The sequence below is a fragment of the Salarias fasciatus genome, chromosome 11 (genome assembly GCF_902148845.1).
Source record: "Salarias fasciatus chromosome 11, fSalaFa1.1, whole genome shotgun sequence".
In the NCBI taxonomy this organism is placed as follows: domain Eukaryota; kingdom Metazoa; phylum Chordata; class Actinopteri; order Blenniiformes; family Blenniidae; genus Salarias; species Salarias fasciatus.
Window position 1 is genome coordinate 24,602,443 of NC_043755.1, and position 15,857 is coordinate 24,618,299.

Below are 15,857 nucleotides of genomic sequence, written 5' to 3' on the forward strand. Positions count from 1 at the left end.
AACGGGTTCAGAGTCTCGAATCTGAAAAAGAACTCAGGAGGCAGAACCTTAAAATGTGAGCCATAGGTTCAGCTCATTAGATTACAGCAACATGTAGATTATCAAGACTAAAGCTGGGTTTACGCTTGAACGATTCTGTGGCACGCATTGGCACGAATCGAGTCGCAAACTACTCGTTAAAGTGGCGTGAAGTGTGTGTAAGTGTGTTTAAACCCGTCGGGGCTGCGTGCCATGTCGGGACGAGAATTTTGAAATGTTCGAAATTTTGGTCACGACAAAATATCGCGAAGGGGCCGTGAACTATGCGCCAACTGTCCGTGAACGCCCCGTGAACACGTCGGGACAATGCGGCGAGGACGCGTGCCAGTTGTGGCCACCTGCGAGTACCCGGAAAAGGGCCCCATGCAGAGGGATTTTCGACACACTGTCGTCGCAGCATCAAGTGTAGCGCCTTTAATTTGTCATTGAAATTGACTGATGTCAGCCGTCCATCGGGGCCCCCTTCAGCTCGGGGCCCCAGGCAGCGCCTGTTCTGCTGCTCTTCAACACAGAGCAGCTGCAGGTACAGGATCTTCTCTTCTCCGCAATGATGGTGTCTCTGGCATTCAGCATGTTGTCTGTTCCACAGCAAATCCAAAAAAATGACCCGGGGCTGGGGAAGCCCCCTTTTTATATGGTGTGCGTAATTGCGCGCGCAACCACGTCATGCCAGTGCGGGAAGCTCGTAAACTATGCGCAAACTATGCGTGAATGCGCCGTGAATGCATCGTTCCAGTTCGCGACACTGACGGGCGCATTCATGAACTATTCATGAAATGGTCGTGAACTGGTCGTGAACAGTGCGGGAGCCTGCCGGTTCGTGACTCCAGATTGGCACGCCTTGCCTCAATAACATCGTGGCAAAAGTCGTGCAAGTGTAAACCTACACTAATACCCCTTTCCCACTGCAACTAGCGGGTCGATCCGTGTCTTGGACCCGCTAATGATTGGCTTTTTTTTTTAAGACTCCCTTCCCACTGCATGCAGACGCGGGTCTAGCCGCCTGCTGGCGAGCTGCAACGCTGCGTTTTCCTGCGCTGATGGTGTCCCACGTTGATGACATCATCAGTGTGACGGAGCAAACGAAAGTAAACAATGCAGCAGAACCACACTCCTCGTTCATGTAGACAAATATTCTCTTCCCCACGGATCAAGAGAAGCTCTCTGGTCTAGGAAATCTCACGCTGTGTCCAGAAACAACAACTAGAGCGCTATCGCGGCCGTGCTGCATTAAAGTCATCATGGAAGTTCCCGGATGTGCCCCTCCCACCAAAAGCCGCTACAAACTCACCCGGCAAATTACCGGGTCGATTGCAGGGTCAACCACCCGGGTCGAAATCATGGGTCAAACGCTTTCCCACTGCCATGAGGAGCCGATAGTGAGCAGGTTTTAAACGGTTTTTTTGACCAGTGGGAAAGGGGTATAAGTCAAACTGACAGAGACGTCCAGGTCAGCGCTTTGAGAAGATCACAGCGACAGGAAGCGGAAGTCGCAGGTAGAGCAGGTATTCAGCCTGGAAGCTTCTGGCCTGTTGTAGTAATCAGAGGAATCCTTCAGATTCGGTACTTTCCTGCCTCCGTCAGCTGCTCAATGAGTTTGTTCTCCATTCATTCTTGGCCGGCGCCCCCAGCAGGGCAGCGTCACTCCGGTTTGCGTGAGGAGGACCGGGCTCCAGGCGGCCGAGGAAAACACCACCCGCTTCATAACCTCCTCACAATAAGCTCCACTTTCCTCAATTCTCCACCAGTCAGTGAACGCACCACATCATGAGGACAACATGGAAACTAGAGTGAGAGAGAAAGAACCATATAGGGTGAGAGAGAGAAGGAGAGAGAGAGAGAGAGAGAGAGAGGAGCGAGAGATGATGAGAGAGAGAGAGAGAGAGAGAGTGAGGGGGCATTTCAAATTAATTTGAATATACTCTCAATATCGGAGCCTCCATATTTGAAATTATTAGAGTCTGAAGAGAAACATTTTCCTTCTTTTGTTATAGATTAAGTTTGAGTCTGTTATCAATACAACGGCAGATCATCTATTTATTTGGAAGAAAAGTCAGACAAATATTATTTGTTCTCTTTATTCTCTCAGATTGTTTTTATTTTAGTTTTTTTAAATAAAAAGTCTGATTAAAAGAATCGAAAATTTTCTTTTAAATATGCAAAGATTAAAATCATTTTTGAAAACTTTGTGAGGAGTGAGTTTATTCTGTGAGTTCATTCTCAATATTACATCCTTCTTCCTCTCCTCTCCTCCTCCTTCTCTCCTCTGAATGAAAGGACGTGACAGGGGTCGCGCGTCGGCGCTAAGCCCCGCCCCCTGCTCCCATTGGCCGGTGCCGTTATGCCGATAACCGGCCAGGCTCTTAACGCAGCAGCGGTCCATCAGACGCCTCCAGAGGAGGCAGCGCGACGGGAGAGGGGCAGAGCAGGAACCCGCAGCAGCAGCAGCAGCACGAGCAGGAGAACACAGCGCAGGAGCCCGCACAGCCCGCACAGCCCGCACAGCGCGGTAGACCACAGGAGACGGACTGAGGAGAGTTCCAGCCCGGGCTGCGCCTCCTCCTCCGGCCACTGAAGAAAGGACACCGGTGCGTAAAGTTGCCGAGCCGAGCCGAGCCGAGCCGAGCGGCCGCCTGTCCTCCCTCCCCTCCCGGCCGCTCCAGCCTTCATTCCCCCCTCAGAGGAACAGCTTTGCTCGGTTTGCTGGTTTCCAGCGTGGATTTTTTTTTTGCTTCTCCCCCTGACTAACGAAGCCATCCCGGAGCCTTTGTCTGCGGACGGTTGATCCGCAGCGCGCGCCGCTGCCGCACACTGGAGGTCTCCCACATGGATCTGCTCTGACAACGCGTTTACCGCCACATATTCAAATAAATCCTATTTATTCAGACCCTTACTCACCCGCTTTCCCCTCCGTGCGCGTGCGGCTGTGTCCACATTGTGTGAATTGTATTATCTCATAACATTTTTTTGGACTCTTTTCACGACCGCTGAGATTTTTTCGACTCATCTTGCGGGAATACAACCATGAACTTTGTTGTCACTTTGGTACAAATCCTTTTCGCAGCAGTTCTTCATCTGTCCACTGTAAAGGTGAGTCTGTCTCCTCTTTTACCACACTCCGCATGATCCACGCATCTTTTCCATTCAGAGGAAACTTCCCGATCGGTTATTTACAATCCAGGCGGCACGTGCATTTATTTATTGCGCACAAAACGCCCTCTGTTCTGTTTGGAGTGTGTCAGTCATATTGGAAAACACGTTTGAACCTCCAATTTAGACCTGATTTATATTTTATTCTATTTAATTCATAACAATTGATTTACAGTCATGATTTTTAAAATTCATGTTTTCATTTTGTGTCATTACGCGCGCAGATTTACGCAGATTTCTCCTAAATTGATTTGATTTGATTTTTTTCTTCTCTTTGGTCTATTTATTTGCATTTAAAATGAGTATCAGTGTTAGAATGGCCTGGTGCTGCGGCCCGGTCTGCAGTGGTCCGGGTGCTGATCCGGGTCCTGTGGAGGATCAGACCGGTCCCTGCAGGATGAGGATGAGGATGATGGTGCAATACTTCCGACGGTTACAGCAGCCTCTCTCTCTCTCTCTCTCTCTCTCTCTCTCTCTCTCTCTCTCTCTCTCTCTCTCTCTCTCTCCTCTCTCTCTCTCTCTCTCTCTCCCATCAAAGCTTTTATTTGGAGAGCAGGTTTCCGGCCCCTTTCAAACTAAACACTCAGCAGACTTTTGTGTTCAGATGAAGTTCCTCCTCTCTTGTTTGGAGCTCGTGGTTCTTGTCTCCAGCTGGAGATTCAGACCTTTAGAGATAATGCTGCTGTCTGTCCGTATTGACAGTTCAGTTCCTCCTGATCATCCATCTTTGTTCACATTTTACTGCAGCAAAGCGCCGAAGCAGGCTTGTTGGATTTCCTGGTCTGTCATATAATAGGATGTTAATATCCAGTAATAAAAGAACTCCTCTCCTGCTGTAATCGGGGAGGTCTTCTGTGTATTCTGCTGCTGGAGGCTTATTCCACGACTCTTACTGCAAATTCAGTAAAACATTTTGATGGAATCCTTCAGAACTGTTTTGTTTTTTTTCAGGATTTCTTCTCAGAGAATTGAAAAGGCTCACAGATAACTCACATTAGAGGCGAGGGTGGGCCACGCCACCTGAGACCCACAGGTCAACATAAAGCACATTTTAGGACTGCGGGAGGTGCACAGAGAGAACATGCAAACTCCACAGAGAAAAACCTGTATTGGTCCATGAATGCACCTCTAACACCGAGGCGGTTAACGCTCCGATTAAAAGCTCAGCCCGGCGCCCTGGATCAGGGCCTCGGGCCGTGGATCAGGGCCGCCACACCTTCGTTTTAGAGAACGCCAGCCTTCGCTTGTTTACATTCTTCCAGCCTGACTGGACGTAATGACAATCAGCACTCTCATCACTTCTAAATTTAGTTCCCCAACTTGACTTTTACACGAAATTGCATCAGACTGCGCTGCGGCACGCACAGCCGCTCTTTAAAAAAACACTTATTAGCGACTGTTTTGAATCGGTGCGCTCGTCTTTTGACGCTCGTTATTGATCCCTCATTAAAAGGAACACGGTGTACGGCGCAGTAATGACACTTGGCGAGCCGGATGGGAGGAAGTCACACTGTCGCCGGCGTGTGTTCAGCGTTTCTGTGTCCTGGATCAGTGATCCCCATGTGGACAGGGCGTGGCATGGGGCGGGGGGGGTCAGGGGGTCGCATAAGTTTACATCGGTAGAAGTTTTGGTTCAGGATTCAGCTGCTCTTGTCATGCTAGGTGGTCTGGAGGGTTAAAACGAAGAATTGATGCTGAAGATGAGACTGACTGTGTTGTACGTGTGAAAAGTGTTAAACTCTGCTCTGCTCGTCTCTTCCAGACTGCCAGCCTCAACAAGGGAGTGGATAAGAGTAGAAATGAGGGTAAGTCTCCTCTCGCTCCGCGGAACAAGCACAATTCTTGGTTTTTCCTGTACAAGAAAAAGCAGGAATCAAAGTTCAAAGTGGTGAAAGGTCAGATTTCGGACTTTGGAGTGGCCATAAAGACTGTGCGGGTTTCTCAGTGATCAGCTCGCGCTTCTTTTTTTTTTTTTCCTCACCCACCTGTGAAGCGAACTGAGCCGACACTCGGCCTTCATCCGGAGCCACGTTTGAGCTCCGGCCAAGGTTTGGCCGAGACGCTAATTAGTGGGGACGGCCGGCGTCTCGGTGAAAGGTTTCACCGGTTTATTCTGCTGCTGCTGCACATGGTGGGTAACGTTCGATGCCACCTGACAACACGTCCGGCGGCGGCTTGTTAGTCCAGGTGTCCGACGGCAGCAGGCGCCGCATGACCGGCGGCGGCGGTTTGGCTTCTTCACGTGTTTCCAAACACGCCGTTTTCATGAAGTCATCCGCTCACTTTACGTAACTCGGCCTTCCTGATCGATGCCAGCAAGCCGGACGGCGCCGGAGGCGTACTGCACGAACAGGACCAGATAGTAAATAAGGAGGATGAATGAGAAGTAATTCTCATAATTATTTGGGGCGTTCCCCAACAAAGACTGCGTGTCTTTGAAATCCATTCATCCAGATCTCTCTCACCACACACACACGTAATTGTCCTAATTGCGGGTTGATTATGTAGCGATGGTGAAGTGTGTGTCGAGCTGTGGTAACAACAGGAGCCGGTGAGGTAACGCCTGACTGCGTGAAGCAGCCCGGCACATGGGAGGCCGGCGGTACAGCGACTCTGAGCGCCGTCATGTGATCCGACCCAAAATGCGGCGTCTGTTGTGCAGAAAATCAACACACTGCTGCACATCATCACACTGATTGTCAGCCTTGTGAGATGAATCAACCCGGCAGAGCAGCGGAGTCGCTGTCCATCCGGCGGCGGCTGAGACACGACGCTGCAGATTCAGTCTCTGTGAGGAGAGACGGTGTGATCCAGAGCCGGAGCAGCGCCGCTCTCTCCTCGCCAGGCGTCCTGACAGCAGGCGTCATGTGGGGCTTTTCCAGGACCGTCCTCCAGCGTCTGCCCTCGTTTGACAGGCATCTCTTGAACATGATGGCGGAGGTTGGTGCGTGGCTCTAATCCCGGGTCCCGGGCCTCACATTGGGTGGGTTTTCTGAGGTCACATGTCAGAGGTGAACCCTGGCGCCACGGTGCCTGAGGTCGCGGCTGCTCTGACAAATCAGGGGTCAGGAGTTGGCCGGGGGTCACGAGGAGCCCAGTCTGGCCGTGGCGTGGGAGGGATTATTTTGGGCTGTACGGGGGATAGAGACACAGAGCGGGCCGGAAGCGCCGCCCGTAGCGCCATCGCAGCCGCCGAACACGCCTGTCTTTGAGTGAGCGTCCACCGTCCATCAGCCGCGGCCGGGGCTTTATCATGTGTTCAGATAAATGTCAGCGTGCACAAAAAGGACTTGGTCCTCCAGGTTTTTATCTGAGGTCATTATCAAACCGCGTTATCCGCTCGCTGCTCATGATCCTCAAATGATCCCTCATGCATGCGTCCTGGGCGATGCCTCTGCCGCCCAGGGCGAGGTTAGAGATGTTTCTGCTCAGAGTCCTTCATGATTTGGGTTCACATGATGGGAAGTGTCTTATCTGCGACCACTGTGTCATCGCTCTGTGGCTGCCGCAGGGCGCTTCACACTCTGGATCAATTAGAACATGGAGTGTGTGCTCTGTTAGCGCTGCCTTCCACAGCTGGGTTCAAACCGACGCTCAGTCCTGATCCCCATGGATGTAGAGTGGAGGCTCGGCTGGAGACAGTGTCAGTTTAATGCTTCAGTACGGAGCACAACATGGACTAAAGGAAACTGAAGAGGAACTCAAAAGATTCACGTAAAATACTGTCATAAAGTCCCTGCAGTAACAACAGCATCTCCGCCGAAGGCTCAGCTGATTGAAGTTTCCTCTTCAGACGTGTTAAAAGCAGATTTAATCATAAACTTAAGTCACACTGCCCGTTGTAAATTACTCACTGAGCGTAGAGGCTTCCCGGTGCTTGTCTAATCTGATGCACACGTCTGATATTCCATATTTAGTCAGGGAAGCGGCCAGGTGCGTGGTGCTCTGCACGTCGGAGGACCTCCGGCTCCTCAGCAGCTGTGCGCACAAGATGTTCGGGGAACTGATTTGAGACCCTCCTTTGCTTCTGCAGTCATCCCATCACAGAGGTCATCACCAAGAGCATGTGCCAGCCCCGGGAGGTGCTGGTGGACATACCAGGAGTACCCGGAGGACACGGAGCACACCTACATCCCGTCCTGCGTGGTCCTCAAACGCTGCGGGGGCTGCTGCAACGACGAGGCCCTGGAGTGCGTACCGACGGAGACCCGCAACGTCACGCTACAGGTGAGCCCCGGGTAGGGAGGACCCGGCGGAGTCCTAAACCCGTCCAGTCGAGGCCCTCCGTTCAGCCTTGATTTGTAGAGCCGGGTCGCAGAGCGGTCAGCGCCGGCGTCCGCTCTGTGGTCCTTCAGGCCGTTCCGGCGCTGTTCTCATGACGACCTCTCCCTGCTCTGTCGTCTGTTTGTCTTCCAGGTGATGCGCTTGAGAGCCATGGTAAGCAAACATACCGCTCACTAAGCTTCACAGAGCATCAGAAATGTGTCTGTAGGTAAGAACTCGCCTTCTCTGACGCACAGCTTTAAACGGCCACTGGAATAAAGCCCGACAGTGACATTAATCCGCTTTTCTTTCTGTGTTTTCAGAGAAAAGCCAGAAGTGGAAGCAAAGAAAGAATAGTAAGTACGTGTTCTGTGTTTTCTTCTCAGTCCCAGACGCACACACCTTCCCCTCTCTGGCTGGGTTTAGCTGGAAGCTGAGCAGTCCGCCGTTCGTGGGTAGTCTCTCTGGCTTTTTCAGCTCAGCACTGTAAGGCTACATGTTTGGGTTGCTACCAAAAAAAGCCACGGCCGCCGCGGTAAGCGTGCGCATTTTATGGCGTTGGGTTTAGCGGTTTATGGCGCGGCCATAACGGCGACCTCACGCTACCCGCTGCTGTCTGCACTCTTGACTCCAGGTGCATAAACCTGACCCCCGGCCCGCGGCCACTTCCCCATTCTAATCATAGCAACAGGTGTCATGCGGTTAGCCTATTTGTATTTTTAGCGGTGTAACCGGAGGATGAGCGCCGTTGAGAGCCCGCTGGCCGCCGCGGTTTACACAGCGCCGTGCGGCACGGCGCGTGCACGGCGCCGTACGTACGTCTTAAAGGCTTCCGGCGGGAGTTGGGCTCCTTTAATCGGATCAGAGGCGGCGTGCGTCCCGGCGGAGGAGAGACGGGATCATGTTCGCTGAGTCCGATGCGCTCTCCGCGGGGCCCGGCTAAGCTCCGGCAGACGTCTGCCTGTCGGCGCGCACGTAGGCAGCGGGCGGAGGTGCCGAAACGAGGACGCGCTCCATTATCAAGTCATTTATGGCAGCGCAGCAGCAGCACGCCTCCGCCGTCGTCTGAATCATTATACAGCTGCTGCGATGCCGTCCCGCTCCCGTTTGGCTCGGCCAGCTGACTGACAGTCTCTGTTCCTGTTTCAAGGTCACCGTTTATCTCTTCCACACAGATTGTTTCTTATCTGTGTTCTCATTTTATATATTTGCACAGCTACATTGTTTTCATTTCTAAAGTAACAAAAGTGCTTTTTTTTTTTTCAAGTCAATATGATGGTTAGCATCAACCAAAGACAGTTTTTCCCTTCAGTTGTCAGATATTTGCAGTAAACAGGAGCTGGAACACAGAGGTTTGGTTCATGTTGAAGTAAATAATCTCAACTGAACATGAGATTTAAGAGTTTAGAACCAAAATACAGTCACTAGATTGATAAAGCAAATCAGGCTGAATGAGCTCAGCCTGATTAAACTATTCTCTCAGGTCCTGCTTACAGCACCCACTAGTGGCCCTACCTGAGAACTACTTTGAATTCAGCATTTCTGCTGTTTCAGTTTTGATTTATGAAACATCTGTAGAGTTTTCCCTTCAAATGTGGCAGAAATGGGTCTAAGTCTTAATTTAGCATTTTGAAATGCTAAACTTTTAAAACACTTTTAAAATCACTGTTCTTTTATGAATCTTCATGGTGAAATCAGAATATGATCAGTTAGTAAATGATTGAAAATCCCTGAAAGTTTCTGCAGTTTCACAGTCACTTCTTTAATGTTGCACAAAAACTTTAAAAAATATATATATCATTTTCCAATTGCATTTGAGGTTTTCTGTTTAGACATAAAATTCTGTCCAGCTTGTTATTTTAGAACTCAGCGGACAATCTAGGAATGTTTTAGATTTTATGCTCACTAGAACTGTGACTACAGAACGTCAGAGACATGCTGAGGCCGTCTCTGTCTCTGTCTCTGCTCGTCTCCATCCAGGATGTCAGGGAGGTCAAACAGAATTTGATTTAGAGTTCGTCTTCGGCTGTGTGATACCAACCGCAAACATTAAAATGAGACAAAGCACGGTCCCCCGTTGACCTTTAATAACTCCACATATGTAATTAGCGCCGTCCTTGTTGAGTCTGTGGCGTGACCTTCCATCTCTCCGGCTCAGATACAGCATCTGTGGAGTACAGTTCACCTTCAGACTATTATTCTTCATTTTTAAGGGATCGTGCTGCCATAGATCAGCCAGTCCTCTGCAGCTGCCGTCGAAGGTCTGAGTCTGAGCCCGGAGCGCCGGCAGGAAGTGGGTTGGAGGAGGCTCAGCAGAGGTCGAGACCATTTAAACGATGAGACGTTTTCATGTAAAAAGACCGTAGCCCTGTCTTGTTTCTGATTGGTTGTGTGACACAGCCTCTCAGACCCGACGCTGAAAACGCACCGTCAGCGATTAGGTTGCAGTTAGAAAGCACTTGACCCAATTAAAGCCCCGCCCGGTGCTCTGACGGGGTCAAGCGCCGCGAGGACGCGGATCCAGACCGCTGCGTGGACCAGTTGGAGGTCACGCCCCCGCGGAGCTGCCGGGCAGCCGCTTGGATTACTCTGAGCCGGAGTGTAAATGTGATTGCGTTGCCAGTGGGGAGCGTCTCCGTGACGGGTTCCTCAAGCCGCGGCCTGCTCCGGAGCGGCTCGGTGTTGATTGCTGTTTGGTTTCGCAGTCGGTCGGTCGTCTGACGGTTTAGCGTTAGCGTAGCCTTCAGGCGTGCGCTAATAGGCGATAATGTTGTCACCATAAACGAGCGGCGGACACCCGAGCCGGACCGCCGGGCCCAGCCCGGTCACCGGAGACACGGTGCTACGCGATGCAGATGGAATCAGACCGAAGCCGGACGCCGAGCGGGCCGGTTGAGAGTGAAGCGCCAGGTGTAAATGGGGTCAGAGCGCAGGAGGGAAGCAGGGCTCCCACAGGTGTGGAAATGTCAGAGGTGAAGATCCGGCGGTGCAGGCGGCGTGGCTCGGTGCCACGGAGGGGGGTGTGTGTTGGGTGGGGGGGGGGGGGGGGTTGGGTATTGCATGGGTGTCTTCGTCTGGCCTTTCTGCAGAATCTGCTCTCTAGCTTAGATCTCTCTCTCTCTCTCTCTCTCTCCCTCTCTCTCTCCCTTTTTGCTTCCCTTGCAGCCACTGTGCGCCTTGCTCAGGAGAAGGAAGCGCTTGTTTGTGCAGGATCCTTTCACCTGTCAATGTTCCTGCAAATTCACACAGTTAGACTGCAAGTCCAGGCAGCTTGAGTTAAACGAAAGAACTTGCAGGTTTGTTACAATCAAACACGTGCCTTGAACCCCCCCACCCCTCCCGTTGTTTTATTACTATTTTTTTTAGTTTCCTACCTATCTCTGTGCTTTCAGCATGTCTGTCCCGCTGCTGTCTGTGAATGTCGTGCTGTGTCAGTCGATGGGACTGTGTCGGTTCTTGCTTGCACTGTGTTCTGTCTTCACGGTCTTATCAGTCCTGCTGAAGTCTTGTTTTCATCCAATGCGACTGTTGCACAACGCCATGCTCCTCAGCCCAGACTTGAACCATTGCCATCCCTCGTTAGATATAAAGAGTGCGGACCGGGGATGGAAAATCCCAGGCCTATATGTTCCATACCAGCACAGTTGTTTACTTTTCCATCGGCACAAGCTGTTGTGGAGTGAAATTGCGGGATCTCCATGATGCCTCTGGCAAACTGTGCTGACCTTGGAAGCCAGCAGGCTTTGTATGGACGGGAGTAAAGAGAAAGCTCTCCTGTCCTTGAAGCAGAACGTGCCCTGCAGAGGTGGTTTCCCATGAACCCTCTTTCACCTGTGGTGATATCTAGTTTATAGACAGCTTTATTATTCCCCACCAATGTCTCAAGATAATCAATTCCTGCCAACATGTTACAGTGACGCGTTTATAGTCCTTTTAATGGTTTAAAAAAACCGTGATAGTTCCCCTCAGATCCAGCCGTTCAGCATTTCTTATGGAGCTTAGATCATTGACATCTCTCACTTTCAGACATCCAAATCATCCGTTTTCACCAAGTTTCTCTGAATGTTTCATGGTTTCTCAGCAACAAAATCCTAAATATCAGAAAAACGAGGGAACTGCAGTTCCAGTGAGATGAATAATGACAACAGACGTTCAAGATATCGCAGACTTCCTTCTCATCAGATTGTGAACCTTGTTCATTCACTGTCGTTTCCTACATCCTGCATTAGCATCGCAGGAATCCTGGCATTGGCAGCGAGTGTGACAGGAAAAGATTGTTAGCTCAGAGTTAATCAGTAACGGTTTACTGCAGCACCCGCTAGCAGCTAGCTAAGACTTTCACTGGAGGCTTGTGGAAAGCTGAGAAAAATACTTCCTCTGAAGAAGTAGAATTAGTCTATTTTGTGGCGGAGACGATGGGCAGATGGGAGAGAAATGTAGCTCAGAGTCTGAGTTACGACGGCCTTCATGGTAAAACTGAGCTTTTATTGTGTTAACACAAGGCAGAGTAGCTGAAGACCCGGGGCTGTTGGTGCACAGCAGCTCAGTGGGGAAGAAAATCTTTTTTAAGAGGTATAAAGCTCCTGCAGAAGCAGACTTTAGAGGCGGGTGGTCATCCTCGACCGGCGGAGCGGCTTAGAGAACAATGAGGGGCGAGAAGCTAAAACATCTGAAGTGAGTCCAGAAAACAGCAGAATCATGTTCCACCATTAAACCCTCCCAGAGGAATTCAGGAATAGTGACCGGAGCTAAAACTGCGAGCAGAGATGCCGGGCTGAACGTTTCCCTGAGTCGACGGTTGAAATCCGTCATTGTAAGCAGTGACAGTCGGGTCCAGGCCCCCGCCCCGGAGCAGCTCGCAGCTCCTGTCTCCGTTAACAAAGCTGTGGTCCGTGACCTGTCCTGACCCGGGCCGCGGCAGTGACCTCCGACCCCCTCCCGCCGCCGGCCCCCCACACTGCCCTGTGGTTTTAGAGAGCCACGCACGCCTGGGTCGTGATTCCAGTTGGCTGCTCAGTGTGTGTGTGTGTGTGCGTGGACTGGGGATTAGGTGCTTGTTTGCCCCACCCCCGACGCCACCCTATGGTTCGGAACTGGGCTAAGAAGATGCAGCAGAAACGCCACTTTCTGTGTCCGTTGAGCTGAAGCAGGACCAGCAGGCAGACCGCGACCCGGCCGTCCCTCCGTCTGTCCGCCTCTTCTCGTTCCGTCCTCGTCTCCCGATGATCCCCTCGTCTGAATGGAGAAACGTTGCGTCGCACTGTGATCTAACCAGATTCTCCTCTCTTTTCTTCCCCCCCCAGATGTGAGAAACCGAGGAGATGAGACCAGCAACACTGTTATGAAGGAATTCTTTTCTTGGCACAGCACTTTTTCAAACGTGAGGATGCATTCCCTGCAAGGACACGAAGCGACAACGGAAGACGGGACATTCTGAATGCAGACCTCCACACGGTCCGTTTTCTGTCTAAAGATATTAATATATGTGTATTTACTATACCACTCCGACAATGTTTATCGCTGCTACGTTAAAGAAAGAAAACTAAATATTTAAAGTGACGGAGACGCGCCGGCGACGTGTGAACAGGAAGCCCTTCAGCACCCGAGCTGGGAAAGAAGATTTATTTTATGTAACACTTCACTGGATGCTCATCTGCTGTGGATATCTCAAGAGATTTCTTCGCGACGACAAAACCGGCCACTTGGTGGCGCGGTGCAGCGGAAGCCAGATGGCGCTCCGGCGTCTGAGGAACTTTCAATGGCGGGTCCAGGAACTCTCTCCCCTGACGACATGATGTGAAGTTGGTCTCCACTGCACGGGGAAGCACGGGTTCTCCTCGCCGGGCCGACGGTTGGACCCGGAGCGGCCGCGGTCACGCGTCGTGGCGATGATAATGTGAAGACGACTTTCCTCCCGAGCGATGTCTCTCTTTTTTGTGCACAGAGTTTATTATTTACATTTGGACGTGTGTTCCTGTCACACAACACATCGAAACAAGGCTGTCTAAAGGGATACTGTTGTAGGTATATACAGAGAATCGAAGTAACTCGACAGGCTGATCAGACGAGATCGGCTCCACAGAAATCCACCACCTTCCTTTTCTTTGACGGCGTTCCAAAAGAAGCAGCAGAGCCATTCTGTCAAACGCGATCTGTATATACTGCCAGGTATCTCTTTGTATATGACACTACATCTAATTTATAGAATGTGTTCAGTATTTTGTAAGAGGATATTTATTTGCAGTGTTAAACTTATTTCATGTTTGTACTCAGCTGTTTTTGATTTGCCCACACATGGAGGGGTTTTGTTGTGGGGAGGGGGGGGGACTCTGACATTCCACGTAAACTGAAGCTGTGTTTCTCAGCAGCTGGAGGGAAACATAGCCGGGCCCGTTGGCCGATAGAAACCCCGGGCACCGACATGTGCATGGGTGATGTGCCAGCACAGGTGTTGTTCGTTCGGCGCTGGGAAAGCGGACATGTGATCTGGCGCCGTGCCAGAAGGCCCGTCGTGTGGAGGAGTCGCGCAGTCACTCGGTCAGTTCGGACCTAATCTGAAGGAGAGCGTCGGCTCAGAGCGAGGCCTCTAGTTTGAGGGCAGCAGCCCGTCCGGTTCAGATAAATCATCTTTTATGTTAAACTGTTACCATGCGAGTCGCCCTGCTTCACCGACGAGACGGACGACTGCAGGGAAAGTCCTGAGAAGTTTTACAAATAGCACAGAGTGAGTCATTCCATCCCACTAACCATTTATCAGTGGACCCTCTATCTTGTGTGCAAAAGTCGAAGCTTGTCATGTCCCCTCTGTTTTCTGATACAAGGGGGCGTGCATTTAAAAGTGGGTGTGGCTTCGGGAAAACAAGCAACGCTCAAAAACACCAAAGTTACATAAGAAGTTTACCCTTGACCCCTTCATGCCAGATGCTTTAGAACTTCATGGGTTGTTTCAAGCTTTTAGACAGCTTCAACCGAACATAACAGAGTAAGAAGAGAGGACATAAACTTCCTTTCCTGCTCCCGACTCTGTAATTTAACATTATTTATGTAAAATATGAAGCTAATTTGCCATTTGTGAGATTTTTCTTGTGGAATGACCTAAATGAAGATAAAATCAGGACTATTTGATATTGAAAATGTGGGTCAGATTCTGCGTTGCGGCGCTCTGCTGTGTTAGCGCTGGTTCTGTTAGACGTGGATTTCACCAGAGCAGAGTACAGAGAGAGAGGAAACAGTCCGGCACGCTCCCCGCTTCAGCAGCGTCTGCAGAAACCAGACTCATTCTGAAGAGATCAATTATTAACTTGTCAGTCCAGCGCTGTTGATGGAATGAGCGGCTTGTTGTCCACCAACCAAAGCAATAAATCAAATCCACACACTGTCCCCTAAGTGTGTGTGTGTGTGTGTGTGTGTGTGTGTGTGGTGTGTGTGTGTGTGGTGTGTGTGTGTGTGTGTGTGTGTGTGTGTGTGTGTGTGTGTGTGTGAACCCCGTGAGCAAACAGGAGCTGCGACGGGAACCAGTGCAGACTGGAGTGGGATATTAATCCCACGCCGACCTGCCACAGCTGTTCTGACCTGAGCGCTCATCGTCACAGTGGGAGGTTCACGCCGACGCGCGGCGCCCGGTTCGAGTCCGGACCAGGCTCTGTCACCAAGATGCAGGCTCACATCCTCCTCTCTATTTATTCACCTGTTCTGCTGAGTCACAGCTCGTTTCTACGTTACCACTGGTGTGTGTGTGTGTGTGTGTGTGTGTGTGTGTGTGTGTGTGTGTAAGTGTAGCTCTCAGACTAGAGGCCCCTCAGGGTGTGTGTTTTCCCCCTCGGAGACCGGCTGCTGGCTCAGTGCCCTCGCTCAGCGCCGTTCCACTTCTTCTGTTTGTATTTAAATGACTTTTTTTTTTTGACTACAGCCACACATTTTAGTATATTTCACATTAATATATTTATTGCTGTAAAATGTTTACATGTTAATAGTTGTTTTTAGTGAACTATTAAAACATATTTATTTTGAAAATACAATGTTTTTATTAAAGTCAACGGGTATGAAGGCTGATTGTTTCCTGAATGGACGGGAGGGGAGGGGGCTGTGATGGAAAGAGTTCTAACAGGGAGGCACCACAGTTCAACTATTATCTGCTGATACAGACTACAGACACATTAATATTCCATATGCAAACGATACACTAAGGTTATGTTGCAGTGAACCACCTTCTCACACACACACACTCTGCAGTGGTGCTACACACACCTCCAACAGCCTTAAAGGCTTCACGATACAACTGGGTGGTGAAACCCAACTTTGTTTCGAAGTCAGGATGGTGAAGATGCACAGTAAGGCTGCACAAAATATATCATCACTAGATCATGATCATTGATAAATGATCGATTAAATGGTAATCAGTGACT

The 15,857-nt window shown here is 50.5% G+C and overlaps 1 protein-coding gene across 1 annotated transcript; it reads left to right on the forward strand.

The window, feature by feature from the left end:
• Positions 1–2,453: 2,453 nt before the first annotated feature.
• vegfaa (vascular endothelial growth factor Aa) lies at positions 2,454–15,483 on the forward strand. Its single transcript, XM_030103417.1, is given in 11 exon segments — positions 2,454–3,129; positions 4,952–4,994; positions 6,624–6,638; positions 7,237–7,285; positions 7,287–7,416; positions 7,606–7,639; positions 7,642–7,681; positions 7,776–7,808; positions 10,618–10,634; positions 10,637–10,748; positions 12,756–15,483. Coding segments are annotated over 11 exon segments (561 nt in total). The 5' UTR covers positions 2,454–3,063; the 3' UTR covers positions 12,778–15,483.
• Positions 15,484–15,857: the final 374 nt, after the last annotated feature.